Consider the following 14,078-nt stretch of genomic DNA (forward strand, 5'->3'; position numbering starts at 1 on the left):
GCTGGCAAGCGGCTGTTCCAAACAGAGCCACCCATAGGCTTATGCGACCCAGGTTGACCGTGAAATAAGGTCACGTGGCATTAACGGACCCACCGGTTATGCCGACGGCGACGACGACACAAGAGCCAGAGACGGGCGCCTTTAACAGCTATCGCTGTAAAATTCAGTCTGGTTTCGGAACGAAATTTCTGAAGCCCGGATTATGGCCCCTGCATGTCCGCCAGCTTTGATAACGGTTCTAGATTGCCTTTCTTTCAGTACAACTCCATCAACGATTAGTTTATCCGCCTTACGTCATTCTCAGTCAAGGTTACGTCATCCTGCGATGCGATGAATTGGCATCATTAGCTTTTCAACACGTATCCAAAGGTTTGCGCCGATTTGTTCCGGCATAATATTTTGGCAATAGATTTATTGCATGGCAGTTTGAGAACGAAACCGGGATGGTTTCAGAACGAGCTAATAATGGTCCCTGCATTAAGACGCTCTGGTATCGGGCGGAAGACCGAACCACTTTTGGATTGCAGCAGACGATGGCCAACTCGCAGCCGAAAGGTCCTGGGTCAGCGGAAGAGGCGGCACAGGCGGCGTCGCCCAAGACGTTCTTGTCCCCGCTGGGTGTAAATGCGGGGGCAGCGACGGGCAAAATTGATCGATCGCAGATCGAAGGCCCCACCAACGTGGCCGTTAAGGTGAGGTTGGCTTTGTTCGTCGCCGAACCGGCTTTTTCTCGGGATGGGCTACGATTTTGTGATGGGAAACACGGTGGGTTAATGGAATATACCGCAAAGAGGAGAGAGTACTGCTCCGTCATTCACAAGCTTAGGCTTTGCTTTGTGAAGTGCTCTTCTTTAACATACGTTTTTTTAACTCTTAGAATCTTTACCCATGCCTAAGAGCATGTATGACAAAAAAGTGGAGTCATATATGAGGGGTCAATAGAGAAGGATTCATCCAAAAACGGCGCACAAAAAACAAGAAAAACACGGAGAAAAGGACGGACAAGAGCGCTCCGTCCTGTTCCGTTTTTCGTGTTTTTTGTGCGCCGTTTTTAGATGGATCTTTACCCCCAACTTTCTACTTTACTGAAACATGGAGAAGAAAAGAAAGATACGGGGCACAAACGTTGGTCTAAAAAAAAACAGCAATAAGCTTAGCGGGAACTTGCACAGTCCACTTTGTTTCTTTTGCAGAACAGAAACAAAAAAAACAAAAAAATCACTGCGCCGAGCTCATTCCTGTCATGTGCACTGCTGTGCCTTTAATAAGTACTCATTAAAGTACTCATAAGTACTCAGTGTATTTCTCGGCGAGCTGGAGTATGTCCAAATACCAAAAACAATCGTAGGATTCTTATACTTCCAGAGCTGCTCGTGGCGAATGGTTTTTTTTTCGTTTCAAGACGCAGGTGTTCAGACATGATGCACTGAACTACAGGATTTAAGCAACGCCACCTCCTGCAGCTCGCACGTTAGAAGGACGTACGGGAAGGCGGTGTCTGGATTCAGCCCTTTATAGACAGTACTTCACAAAAGGCTACGGCAACATTGTTGCCCTGTGGCAGTAGATTGTATCTCACGATCTAGATAAGCGGGGGCATTGATACAATGACTCGCGATACTTAATATAGCTAGGACAATGAAGCGAAAACGTTTAGAAATAATATCTCACGAAAAGTTCAGATTAAAGGGACACTGAGGAGAACTCTATGAATTTTTTTTTTTGTTAGCAAAATCTGATAGTTCGGCATTTCATGGCTTCGTTGCCGCTTATTCGTGCGCGAAGGATGCATTTATTTCAAAGAAATATGGATTCGAAAATGAAAAAGATTTTCCCGCCGCTGTGATTCATACTCAGGGAACTCTTATGACGCCACGGCAACTCTTATGACGTCTCAGAACGGAGTGACGTGACACGTGACGTAAACGCAGACTCCGTGATTTATGACGGCTAGCGGTGCGGTTCGCAACCTTCTTTTGCCAGCCTCAGAGATTCGCGCGGTCCATGACGTAAGGAAAATTCCTCCAAGGTGGCGCATCTTGTCCTAGGAAGTCATCACGCTTGTACTTGCGAGATCGGCCTGTGGCGGCGATACCTGTATTTTGGTTCTTGCTATTTTCTACATTACAAGAGCTTTGTTTTCAGTAAGAGTGGCCTTTTTTGTGATCAGGAGCTGCTATTATATCGATACAAGCCAACTTCAATTTCTCCTCAGTGTCCCTTTAAGCTGGATGAAGCCAGCGGTGTATAGGACAGGGCATGGAGGCGGCTCCACATAGGGCCTGCAAGCATGGAACTTTTGAATTACGAAATAAACGCGTCGTCTACTGTTATGTATATAAGTCCCGAGTAACGGAAACCAAAGAAACACGGTGGCGTAAAGAAGTATTCATCAACGCCCGCGCGTCTTTTTGACTCGGGCGTTAAACAAGCAGCGACTCGGGAGCATGACACAGATATGTCCCATCATTTGTACATTCCTTAAGTATATTGTCACCGACAAAGGGGCGAAGCACCCAAACCAGATTTAATTAGACGTGCTGGGAGTGCAAGACAGCAGGGAGCTCGAGCGAGGAAGAAGACGAATCCCCTAGCCCCTCGAGTGCGCAAGGCATGGCAAGTCCCATCTAAAACTGTTCGGCAGTGGTATGGCACCACTGGACTGCTTGGTACTGTGGCAATATTGATAACTATTACATTGATAAGTAATTACACTTATTATTATATACCGCCATTTCCTACTCTCACAGATACGCCATATGAGACAGCCGGAGCGCATTCTTAAATCCGGTCACTAGAGGTGACACATACTGCAGTCGTCGGCAGAAGAGCGCGGTAGTACTTTGTTCTTATTGGGCAGAAGATAATCACGTGATCCCTGATTGATGACGTCATTGAGCTTCATATTGCACTCGCCGCTAGCAACATGAACCCCGCAGAACTTAACAACGACCATCCTTGTGAACTTTTTTGTCCTATAAGTAGCTGCACCCTGATCTTACCCGCGGGAAAATTTATGCAGCTCCGCTTAGTGCAGTTAGTACTGTCTGCGTGTTTTTGTTGCGCTAGTCACGTTGCACTACAGATGCACCCGCATTCGGTCGCTAGCCGCCCACGTGCACAAGGGGTCCGGGGATTGCAGTAGGCGCAGCATGTCTGTCGCACACCCGGTGAGGCAGGGGGAAACAGGTTAAGTAGGCGTTCGGGGACGTCAGGACACGCCATGCAAGCTGTCGTCTCCCGTTGGCTGTTTCTTGCAGCAGAACTGAAAAAAGGAATCGCTCTGCGGTACCGGAAGCTGGCAGTCAGTCTCTCCCCCCCCCCCCCCCCACCCAAGAAAAGAACACGTTTTTGCAAAAAACTGTGCGGGAAGTGCCTTGCGCGTTTTACACTTTCGTGCTATAGTCTGATACAACTCAAGAACAAAGCGACAGGTGCCCCTAAAGGAAGCCCTCCAGCCAATGGCTTCGATCGATTCTCTTGAGGTTGTCGTTAATCCCCTTGGAACTGTTAGCGTGAAATCGCAGGGGGTGGCGCACGAAAGGGCATTCACCACGGCTTAATAGGAATAACCACGACGTCATCAATATCAATCGACGCCGTTGGCTGGAGCGCATCCTTTGAGGGGAATCTGCCGATTCGTTCTTGAGCGAATTCGAGCTGAAATCAAGTAGAGGAACTGAGCTTCAGCGAGATCAGTGATCTGTTAGAGTAAGAGTGTGGATTATATGAAAACCAAGAAGTGACGGGCCTCGCAATAATTTTAAAACATAGGCTATAGACGTCCTACAGACTGACTGCCCGTGGAGTGTTTAAGGAAATATTTTAAAGTGAGTGGAGGGCGCAGAGCAAAGTTATGAGATGAGATTAGGGAAACGGGCTGGGATAGGATAGATTTGGCTGCAGCAGGAGAGGGGGACAGTTTAGGGCAAATGGGAGAGGCATTCGCTCTGCAGCGGATGTGACCAGCCTAATGATGACGATGGCGATCGGATGTTCTGGCAGGCGTTCCGGCTGCTGCTGGACCAAGCCAAGCGCAACCGAGACGAGACCGTCCAGCCGGCCAGCTTCCAGTACACGCTGTGGTTCATGTTGGCGCTCGTGCTCGGTGTCACCGTGGTGGGCGTGGTGCTGCTCAGCGACGCCGCCAGGAGGCAGCGCTCCAGGGCCACCACTTCCGCCGAAGATGAGGCCAAGAAGACTACGACCCCCGGCCTCCGTGCGTGGATCGTCTTTCATGCGCAGAAACCACTCACGACCTGTGTAGCCTCTGCCCATCCTTACAAAAATTTCTTTACACAGTCTATAGACTGTCCATAGACTTCTGTCTAAAAAGTCTATAGACTCTCTAAAGAAATTTGTAAGGATGGGCAGAGGCTAGACAGTCTATAGACTGTCCATAGACTTCTTTCTATAAAGTCTATAGACTGTAGACAATCCACAGAGAGCAGTCTATAGACAATAGAAATCATATAGACAGTCTATAGACAATCTATAGATTTATGGTCAACACTTTTAGTAGACTTTTGTCTATAGACAATCTGTGGACTATTAATAGCCAGAAAGAAATATCTAAAAAGGCAATAGAGTCTATAAGAAAGCTATAGACTGTCTATAGACCATTTGTATAAGGGCAGTTGAAAAAAGTGGACGAACCGCGACAAAAGTTTAGCAAGACCTTTTGTCGTAACGAAAGATTTTTCTGTATTTTGGACTAATTTTTTGGTACTATCATTTTTTGCTCTAGTACACAGTTCTATAGTTGCGTTTGGCGCATGACGGCCTTAGCAGCCTGTATGCCATAAAACACAACACAACACACAGTTCTATAGTGTTTTTCTCTAGTTACTACAGGAAATTGGGTTTGTGACTAAAAAATGTATCTTCTTATTAAAAGGTCATGGTGAAAAGTACTGCAGAAAATTCTGACGGCAGAAAATTTTCTGCTGTGTTTTTCAAGTGGGAATCCTCGCGGTAACTGAGCCACACATGCAAGAAAGGAAGCCGGATGAGGTGCTACCGGCTCAGGCTGAAAAGAGCATGATAACGTATCGATCCTAACAGGAAGATTGGGCGTTATTCGCTTTTACGGTTTTCTGCTTGCGGGGGGGGGGGGGGGGAATTTCTTCGCGACTTTTTATCTATTTTGACCCCGTTCGTTTTGTTTCTCTCTCGGGACCATAATGCAGGAAAAAACATTGTTGATTTCTGAAATTCGTGAATTTTAGTGAGAATCATTATTCTCGTGGCTAAACCCCGAGCAAGATGTTGCGATGTTTGTGGGTTTGTGCCAAGTGAAATAAATAAATAAAAATAAATGAAACATACTGCGGCGACTAGGATTCAAACTCGTGGTGGCGGAAGAGATCAGCTTCACTGGTCAATGCACGAAAGTACTATGCTATCGCCGCATCCGGTCACGCCTTATGTTAACTGCAACACACACTCGCGCTGTGCATTGCACATCGTCGTCTTCATCAACTTCCATCTGCGGCGCGAAGAAACAGAAAATTCTGTCTTCATCTTCGTCGTTATCGTTCATGCAGTTCAGCTTTCGCATGTTTATAGAATTTAGGCAGGCATTCCCTCTCATTTTAGATGTACTGTGTGAAGTTTTCTTCCTATTCTCGATAAGTCAATGGACGCTGCATCACGAAAATTCGAAACCGAAACTTGTGCTTTGCGAAAACAAGTCCAGCTTTTTCGGGCAAAAATTTTGAAAATTACAAAATTGTACGATACTGTCATAAAAATATTGAAGATAATTGTCCATTATTCTGTTATGCAGCAAAATCTTTCTTTTAAAAAGAAAGTGTTTCCACCAATCGCATCGAACAGCTAAGACTGCCATAAAAAACCAATGTGGAACGCTTTTGATGATAAGCAAAAACGTGAATAGAAAAAAATACAAGACTGCCCTCGGGTGATCCGCGGATATATTGATTGTTATAGTGAAATCGTACATTATATGAAATGCATTCTTAAAGGTTTCCCGCTCAAAAGTGCTTTGTCCAGAATTGCTGGATATGAAAAATTCTATGAATGTCTGGACCTCTAACACACCGTCCGGATTGCAATGAATGTTCAACCAGCTTTCAGCCACATTTTATTATCTCTGCAGCCGTCTGACAAGATTCAGAGGAAATCTCTATTTGGTAAACTGTTTTCTACAGATATAACAATGAAATTTTGTGAGAATGGTCATAAAATTATTTCTATGTCCTGAATTTTTTTATCTAACTACAACAAGAAAAAAACTTCTCTGAAAGCTGCGTCCCCATTTATTATTGTGGGTGACTGCAAGTAGTACCATCCCCATAACGTTTATAGTGAAATCGTACATTATATGAAATGCATTCCTAAAGGTTTCCCGCTCAAAAGTGCTTTGTCCAGAATTGCTGGATATGAAAAATTCTATGAATGTCTGGACCTCTAACACACCATCCGGATTGCAATGAATGTTCAACCAGCTTTCAGCCACATTTTATTATCTCTGCAGCCGTCTGACAAGATTCAGAGGAAATCTCTATTTAGTAAACTGTTTTCTACAGATATAACAATGAAATTTTGTGAGAATGGTCATAAAATTATTTCTATGTCCTGAATTTTTTATCTAACTACAACAAGAAAAAAACTTCTCTGAAAGCTGCGTCCCCATTTATTATTGTGGGTGACTGCAAGTAGTACCATCCCCATAACGTTTATAGTGAAATCGTACATTATATGAAATGCATTCTTAAAGGTTTCCCGCTCAAAAGTGCTTTGTCCAGAATTGCTGGATATGAAAAGTTCTATGAATGTCTGGACCTCTAACACACCATCCGGATTGCAATGAATGTTCAACCGGCTTTCAGCCACATTTTATTATCTCTGCAGCCGTCTGACAAGATTCAGAGGAAATCTCTATTTAGTAAACTGTTTTCTACAGATATAACAATGAAATTTTGTGAGAATGGTCATAAAATTATTTCTATGTCCTGAATTTTTTTATCTAACTACAACAAGAAAAACACTTCTCTGAAAGCTGCGTCCCCATTTATTATTGTGGGTGACTGCAAGTAGTACCATCCCCATAACGTTAGTGTAGAGTATTTGCAAAAGTTGTTAGAGTCGCAATGCGAGAACTTCGGTGTACTGTTTTTTTTTTGTTCGTCTCAAGGAACCCCGGTTCGTTGAAATTATTTCGGAGTCTTCCACTGCATTGCGTTGCTTTGTTACATGAAAAAAAAAGAGGGCTGCCAAATGGAATTCCGCGTCCCTTTGTTTCTTCGGCGCCGCGTCACACCTCCAATCATTTCGACGTATTAAGAGCGCTGTGATTCTCTCCCATGCACCATCGACCGAAGAAGCCTGGTGGCTACCGCCGCCTAATTGATCGTACCACAAGGATCTCCTCCGCGATGTTCTAAAAACTTTTACGATCATTATTATCTCGTTGGACTTAGAGAACCGCAAAGTTCAAATGCTTGCCCAATTGGTTACGTCCTCTGTTTGGGAAAGTCTCGCAGTACACTGAATGCTTTCCACTGACTATGCCGACGGCTAAAGAATCACTTCGGGCATGCAGCCAAGCGCGAATACGATGGTGACGTCATCAATAAGGAGGGACGCTGGGCGACTGAAGACGACGAAGGATCCACGGGGTATGCGGCCGACCTGGAAAGCGCTGAGACAGACACCGCCCTCGATTCCGTCGAGTGAGTGTTCGAAACCTGCTGGTTCCTTCACTTGTTGTGACTAATGCTCCTTTCACTCGGAAAGCCCTAATGCTCATTGAATGAATAACGATCGAACTTTTTTTTAAGGTAACGTGAGACCCCTTTAGTCAATGGCCGTTGAATGTTTCATAGTGGCAACCCCAAGGACCATTGTGTCAATGGCCACCGATCGTCCTTTCACTCAGAAAGCCCTAAAGCTCATCGAATGAATACCGGTCGAACCTCTTTTTAAAGGTAACGTGAGACCCCTTTAGTCAATGGCCGTTGAATGTTTCATAGAGGCAACCCCAAGGACCATTGTGTCAATGGCCATCGATTGTCCTTTCACTCAGAAAGCCCTAATGCTCATTGAATGAATAACGATCGAACTTTTTTTAAAGGTAACGTGAGACCCCTTTAGTCAATGGCCGTTGAATGTTTCATAGCGGCAACCCCAAGGACCATTGTGTCAATGGCCACCGATTGTCCTTTCACTCAGAAAGCCCTAATGCTCATTGAATGAATAACGATCGAACTTTTTAAAGGTAACGTGAGACCCCTTTAGTCAATGGCCGTTGAATGTTTCATAGAGGCAACCCCGAGGACCATTGTGTCAATGGCCACCGATTGACCTTTCACTCAGAAGACCCTAATGCTCATTGAATGAATAACGATCGTACTTTTTTTAAAGGTAACGTGAGACCCCTTTAGTCAATGGCCGTTGAATGTTTCATAGCGGCAACCCCAAGGACCATTGTGTCAATGGCCACCGATTGTCCTTTCACTCAGAAAGCCCTAATGCTCATTGAATGAATAACGATCGAACTTCTTTTTAAAGGTAACGTGAGACCCCTTTAGTTATTGGCCGTTGAATATTTCAAGAGGCAACCCCTAGGGCCAATGTGTCAATGGCCACCGATTGTTCTATATGGGTAACCTCTATTCCCATGAAGTCACTGGTCGTTTAATCGAAACGACGACGTGACATGCGCCGCTTCAAGAGGATGAATTTTAATGGTTATTCAGAAATGGCGTGCGATGAGACAGATGGCGCTAAGTGCAACAATCTGGGCAAGTTACTTGCAGCGAAAGCGCTGCAAGTGAGGCAGCAAGTTAGCATATCGAAGCATGTGCTGTTCATGAGGAAAAGTTGTTGAAAAAGAATCTCTTCAAATATTTCTGATATAGGCATGCATAATTGGCAGACAGCGGTTTTCGCAGGTAACATTCGTTAATTTGTTTTGCGAAACACCCATTTTTTCACCTGCGAAGCGCCCGCAGAAATGTGACTGTTCAGTCCGCGGCCACTGTCGCTGCAAAAGAAGTGGGGCACCTCGGGATATCGATCTTCTGTAAGCACATTAGGGGCGAAAACGTGTGAAACGCAAAGACGTGGTACACAGCATAAAGGACGTGCGCTTGTTTACATCTCGCAGTCGGGCGGAAGTGTTTTTTTTTTCTAAAATAAAGAATGAAAATAAATTACGACGACATTCCACGGCCTACAATTGATAAAACAAAAATTACCTTGCTTTTTGCCAATTGCCACGTTACGTTTTTTTTATGTGCAGTTAGCGAGAGGTTGCTTTCAAGTGGGCCTTGCGATTTATATCACCAGCCGCGGACCTCCACTGAATCTATCCCCATCCACTCCAATAGTAATAGAAAGCTGCCCTGTCGTTTCAAATGGATTAGTCGAGATCGAAGCTTCTTATGGCTATGATGCTGTTCGGATAGATCTAGTTTGCAAGCTATAGCTTGCAAACTACCTCTTTGTCGCTTGATCGCATTCCTATTTCTTTCCAAACATTTAGACACGAAAAATTTATTTCATACGCTGCCGAAGCACACACTCAGTACCAGAGCCCACATGACGTTCACATATGAGCGGCAGGCTGTGCGCTCGAATCCGCGGCACCTGCGTTTATGGCAAAATGAAAAAGCGCTCGTAGACAGACATTCCAGTCCCTGAAATTCGGCATAGTTCCGGGCACCCCAATAGCGGCTAAATCACTCAAAGAAATCTCCGTAGATCGAACGCCTCTGGTCTGCGATTTCGAAAATCACTACGGTCATCACAGCCAGCCAGACAGTGAACCCGCCATCGCTGCCGCCAACGTAAGCGCTTCTTAGACGGAAGCGTGCAGTACAAGCACGTGCCCCTATGAGCGTTCCTTAAGGAGTGTTCTGTTGCTCCAGAAAACAGCAAGCGTGGGCGCCGCCGTATCAGATTGATTTATTTGAAAAATTACAGCGCTGAAAGACTGGGACTTTAGTGTAGAAAACACAGGAGAAGCGCTGACTCTCAACTAAAGTTTAATCGCAGCAAACAGGCAAATTTAAGTGAACAGGCAACAACCAAACATTAAAACCACAAGGAACGTGCACTATGTTGGGTCAAGATAGGCAACCTCACTGTCACGCAGGAGCAGGGGTGGTTTGCTGACGCACAATCTTGACTTCTTCCTCATCTTGTATGCTTCTACGATTTCTCTGGTCAATATCTCGGGGTGTTTGTACAATATGTCACTGTAATACATCACTTTGGGTGGCAATAAAATAGTTAAAAAGCTGAAAAGCTCGGCTTTGCTGCTATCTTCAAAGAATGAACAGAAACAGAAAAAGTTCGCAGTCCTTCCCTATGTACACCGCCTCTCTCATGGTCTTAAAAATGTGGCCCATAGGTATGAATTATCTAGTTTTTTCGGCACCAAATAAGGTCAATAGAATTTGTTCAATTGTTGAAAATAAGGCTCGCAATCCTAAAAATCTGTAGCGTCCTGTGGCATTAAGCATGATAAGAAATATTTTTACCGTGCTCTCAGGGCGTGGTGTACAAAATACCGCTGTCCTGTGGTCAAATTTGCATTGGTCAAACAGGACGGTGTATTAACACATGTCTGAGAGAACATCTGAACTCATTAGGTTCCAACCGCTCCACGAATTTATTTGATCATTGCCGAGAGTGTAAATCATGTTTTCCTGCCTTGTATTACAGTGACATATTGTACAAACACCCCGATCTATTGACCAGACAAATCGTAGAAGCATACAAGATGAAGAAATCAAAATTGTGCGTCAGCAAACCATCCCTGCTTCTGCGTGACAGTGAGGCTGCCTATCTTGACCCAACATAGTGCACGTTCCTTGTGGTTTTAATGTTTGGTTGTTGCCTGTTCACTTATATTTGCCTGTTTGCTGTGATTAAACTTTAGTTGAGAGTCACCGCTTGTCCTGTGTTTTCCACTCTTGAAGTCCCCTTTTTTCGCGCTGTGATTTTTCAGATATGTATCACCAACTCGCCCGCCTTGCTATCGTATTGAATTTCAGATTGATTTAGCTACAGATAAGTGCCCAACTGCCTTGAGATCAACCACAGCCTGTTGTTCCTGCTTTGGAACGCTTCAATGTAAATCGTCAGTATTTGCAGCGCATCTTCAGGAAAAAATTCAGTTTTACGCTACAGTCATTGCTGCAGTCTCAAGCGCAGTTCCATCCAGGACGACAGTACGGGAACCATAAGTTAGCTTTCGTCATGAAGCTTAATAGAGAGAGACTGGCTAGTTTGTGACTATTAGTAGAATGCATCTTGAAACCACTCAAAAAAAGAGAAGGGACGAGGAATAAACTCTGTGCTGTTAGTTTCTTCCTCGTCCCTTGTCTTTTTTTGCGTGGTTTCAAGATGCGTCATGAAGCTGCCACCTTCGGGTTTCCAGCCAATCATCTCGGACCAAAGAACACACGTGCACTTAGTACGCACTTCTTTATTGCGGGCCCTGGCGTCGAAAACAAGCGAAACGTAATTATTGCGCAAGTGTTATGAATACCACACCAGAGAGTTTGTCTCGACTGCCGGGCATAACATTTGCGGCACTCTTTCTTTTTGCGCAGGGACAAGGAGACAACTGAGGCGACTGACGCCTACGCAGGCATGACTACCGCCTGACCTTATCAACTGTGTTCTTCCGCGTCCTGTTTGGTCGCACCATTCGTTCTTCCATCAGCTTCGCATGGCGTATTCGCAGCTTTCTAGTATTTTGATCACGCCTCGCGAATAAATGCCAACGCATCATACCTTCACATTTTCTTTTAACAGGCAAACAAATCGGTACTTCCTGTCACAGACTCCCAGGAATAGCTCCCAACTCGTAATGTACAGACTTGCACATAAACAAAATACCACCGCAGTCAGCTCCTTTTGCGAGCGAATGATAAAATGTTTTATCTGCGAAGAGTAAGCTTGTCAAATATGTGGGCTTACTATATGAAATTTATTATGGTCACTGATCGGTCACATTGTCAAGGGGGTGGTCGAGCTGGTTACCCTAGTTGTCACGGGCCTCCCCTTACAAAAATGGTCTATAGACAGTCTATAGACTTCTTATAGCCTCTGTTGCCTTCCTTTTGATATTTAACTTTGTCCATTCATAGTCTGCAGACTGTGTATAGACAAAATTGCACTATAAGAGTATGGCCATAAATCTATATAGATTGTCTATAGACTGTCTATGGGATTTGTATTGCCTATAGACTGTTCTCTAGGGTTTATCTATAGCGAGCCTATAGACTTTATAGACAGAAGTCTATGGACAGTCATAGACTGTCTAGAGAAATTTTTTTAAGGGTCGTCAATCCTTTCCAGACAAGGACTGAGGATGAGGTTGCTTAGCCGGGCCTTTAAATATTTTGATCGATGACTGTTAGTCACTTTTTAGGATTTATACACATCGTCGTTTCTAGTCACCTTGTCGCACGTATTACCTTGCGCTAAGAACCATGCACATACTTAACCGTGCACATACTGAACCATGAACCATGCACATTGTTTTAGGCTTCGTTACCCTCCCTTGCTTTTAACGCGATAGCGTTAAGGAGCTCTTGTCGCAGAAAATACGGCGTCGGCGTCGTCGTTGACGGTGAGAGAAAAATCCCGAGAGAGCAACCTAGGAGGCAGGCGGGCCACATAGGTCATGCGACGTTCTGGCGTCGCACAACCTGCCCACCGCATTTTGAGCTAACTGCGCACCTTGGCAGGTGGTGGTTAAATTAATTACTGGGCAGGCACGAAAGCTTGCTCTTTCAAGAAACCGGGTCGCACAACCGGGCCTCGGGGTCGCACAAGCCCAACCGCTGGAGCGCTTGCCATCGCAGGGCAGAGTTGCATCGCTTAACCGCTGCACCACTGCGCCAGTAGTGGTATGAGGACTCCCAGGGAACTATAAATGTTGAGTAGAGAATGACATGCTGCATGTATGGGCTAGCCAATTAAGCTATCGCGTCATCACCTTAAGGCGGAGCTTGTTAGAAGAATTTTTAGATGTCCTTCACTGTTTACGTTATTCACTCAGTTGACCAGTCACCATATGTTTGGCCCTCTTTGGCCCGAGATTTCCTAGAGGCAAAAAAAAACGCCTTATCATTGTCTTGAAACTTTTATATCCTTAATGCTTCCCTCATAAAACCGTAAAGAAGCTTAGTAAGCCACACAAGCCCTGAATAAATAATTGTTTCAGTATGACATAAAAGAGAAACTATAGTACTGGCAAATGACCTTCAATGTCTTCATTTCTTGTTAATATTACTGACAATGAAGTGTTTGCATTGTCGTTGTGACTCCCTTTGTAATAATTATTTTTTGCTTTGTACAACCTACCCCCCCCCCCCCCCCCACTGTAATGCCACTGTGGCGCTGTGGGTAAGTAAATAAATAAATAAAGGAGGCCCTCAGCTAATTATTCTGACCTGCTGCCATGACGTCGCTGACAACCGCCTTTGACAGGGCACGTCCCTCAGCAGCACGCTAGCGGGTGCAAGGTTACGACCGCCACTGCATTACAGGAGGGGGACGCCGTTCCTTGGTGAGCCTTCTTGGGCGTCTGCCGCATCCTTGTTAAACTGTCTTCGACTTTAGGTCTCCACAAGAACCCTCTCCTTCCTCAATGTTAGGATGGCTGCTTATTATTCTTCCATTCGTAGTAGCAACGATGCCGAACAGCTGTAACCATCTGCAGCTGTCTATGTGCACACCTTTTTGAGCGCACCTGCATGCGTGCATTATTTGTGCGCTCATAGATCGATGACGTAATGAAGAGTGTGTAGGCACTGCAGATGAGCAGTCTGGAGCCAAGGCGCCTGGCTAGCGCAACACTACTTTAAAGGTAAACAGTCGGAATGAAGACCTCCAGCTCCGGGAAGTGCTCGGCAAATGATTCTATTGGCAGGGACACTTTCTTTTATGCTTTGCATATTGCAATCACTCAGTTCAGCCCTTGGGCGCGGCCGGGCAGCCACCATTGACCTTTAGCGCAACCACGTAACATGACGTCACGACAGCCGGAGGAAAAGTTCAACATAGCGATGAGAGGTCTCCCGGCCATGCTG

At 45.1% G+C, this 14,078-nt stretch overlaps 1 protein-coding gene across 1 annotated transcript; it reads left to right on the forward strand.

Annotated features, from left to right (window-relative positions):
* The first annotated feature begins 443 nt into the window (after window positions 1-443).
* LOC144102298 (uncharacterized) lies at window positions 444-11,643 on the forward strand. The gene is made up of 4 exons (XM_077635602.1): window positions 444-692; window positions 4,006-4,219; window positions 7,568-7,697; window positions 11,589-11,643. The coding sequence occupies exons 1-4, from the start codon at window positions 444-446 to the stop codon at window positions 11,641-11,643; spliced, it is 648 nt and encodes a 215-aa protein (XP_077491728.1).
* The last annotated feature ends 2,435 nt before the right edge of the window (window positions 11,644-14,078 follow it).

The sequence above is a fragment of the Amblyomma americanum genome, chromosome 8, assembly GCF_052857255.1.
Source record: "Amblyomma americanum isolate KBUSLIRL-KWMA chromosome 8, ASM5285725v1, whole genome shotgun sequence".
Taxonomy (NCBI): domain Eukaryota; kingdom Metazoa; phylum Arthropoda; class Arachnida; order Ixodida; family Ixodidae; genus Amblyomma; species Amblyomma americanum.

Bases quoted from the DNA above. Each gene is read 5' to 3' on its own strand.
- LOC144102298 (XM_077635602.1), top strand. From the start codon at position 444: ATGGTTTCAGAACGAGCTAATAATGGTCCCTGCATTAAGACGCTCTGG. The intron at 693-4,005 runs GTGAGGTTGGCT...ATGTTCTGGCAG, and splicing joins CCACCAACGTGGCCGTTAAG to GCGTTCCGGCTGCTGCTGGA. The intron at 4,220-7,567 runs GTGCGTGGATCG...TCGGGCATGCAG, and splicing joins GACTACGACCCCCGGCCTCC to CCAAGCGCGAATACGATGGT.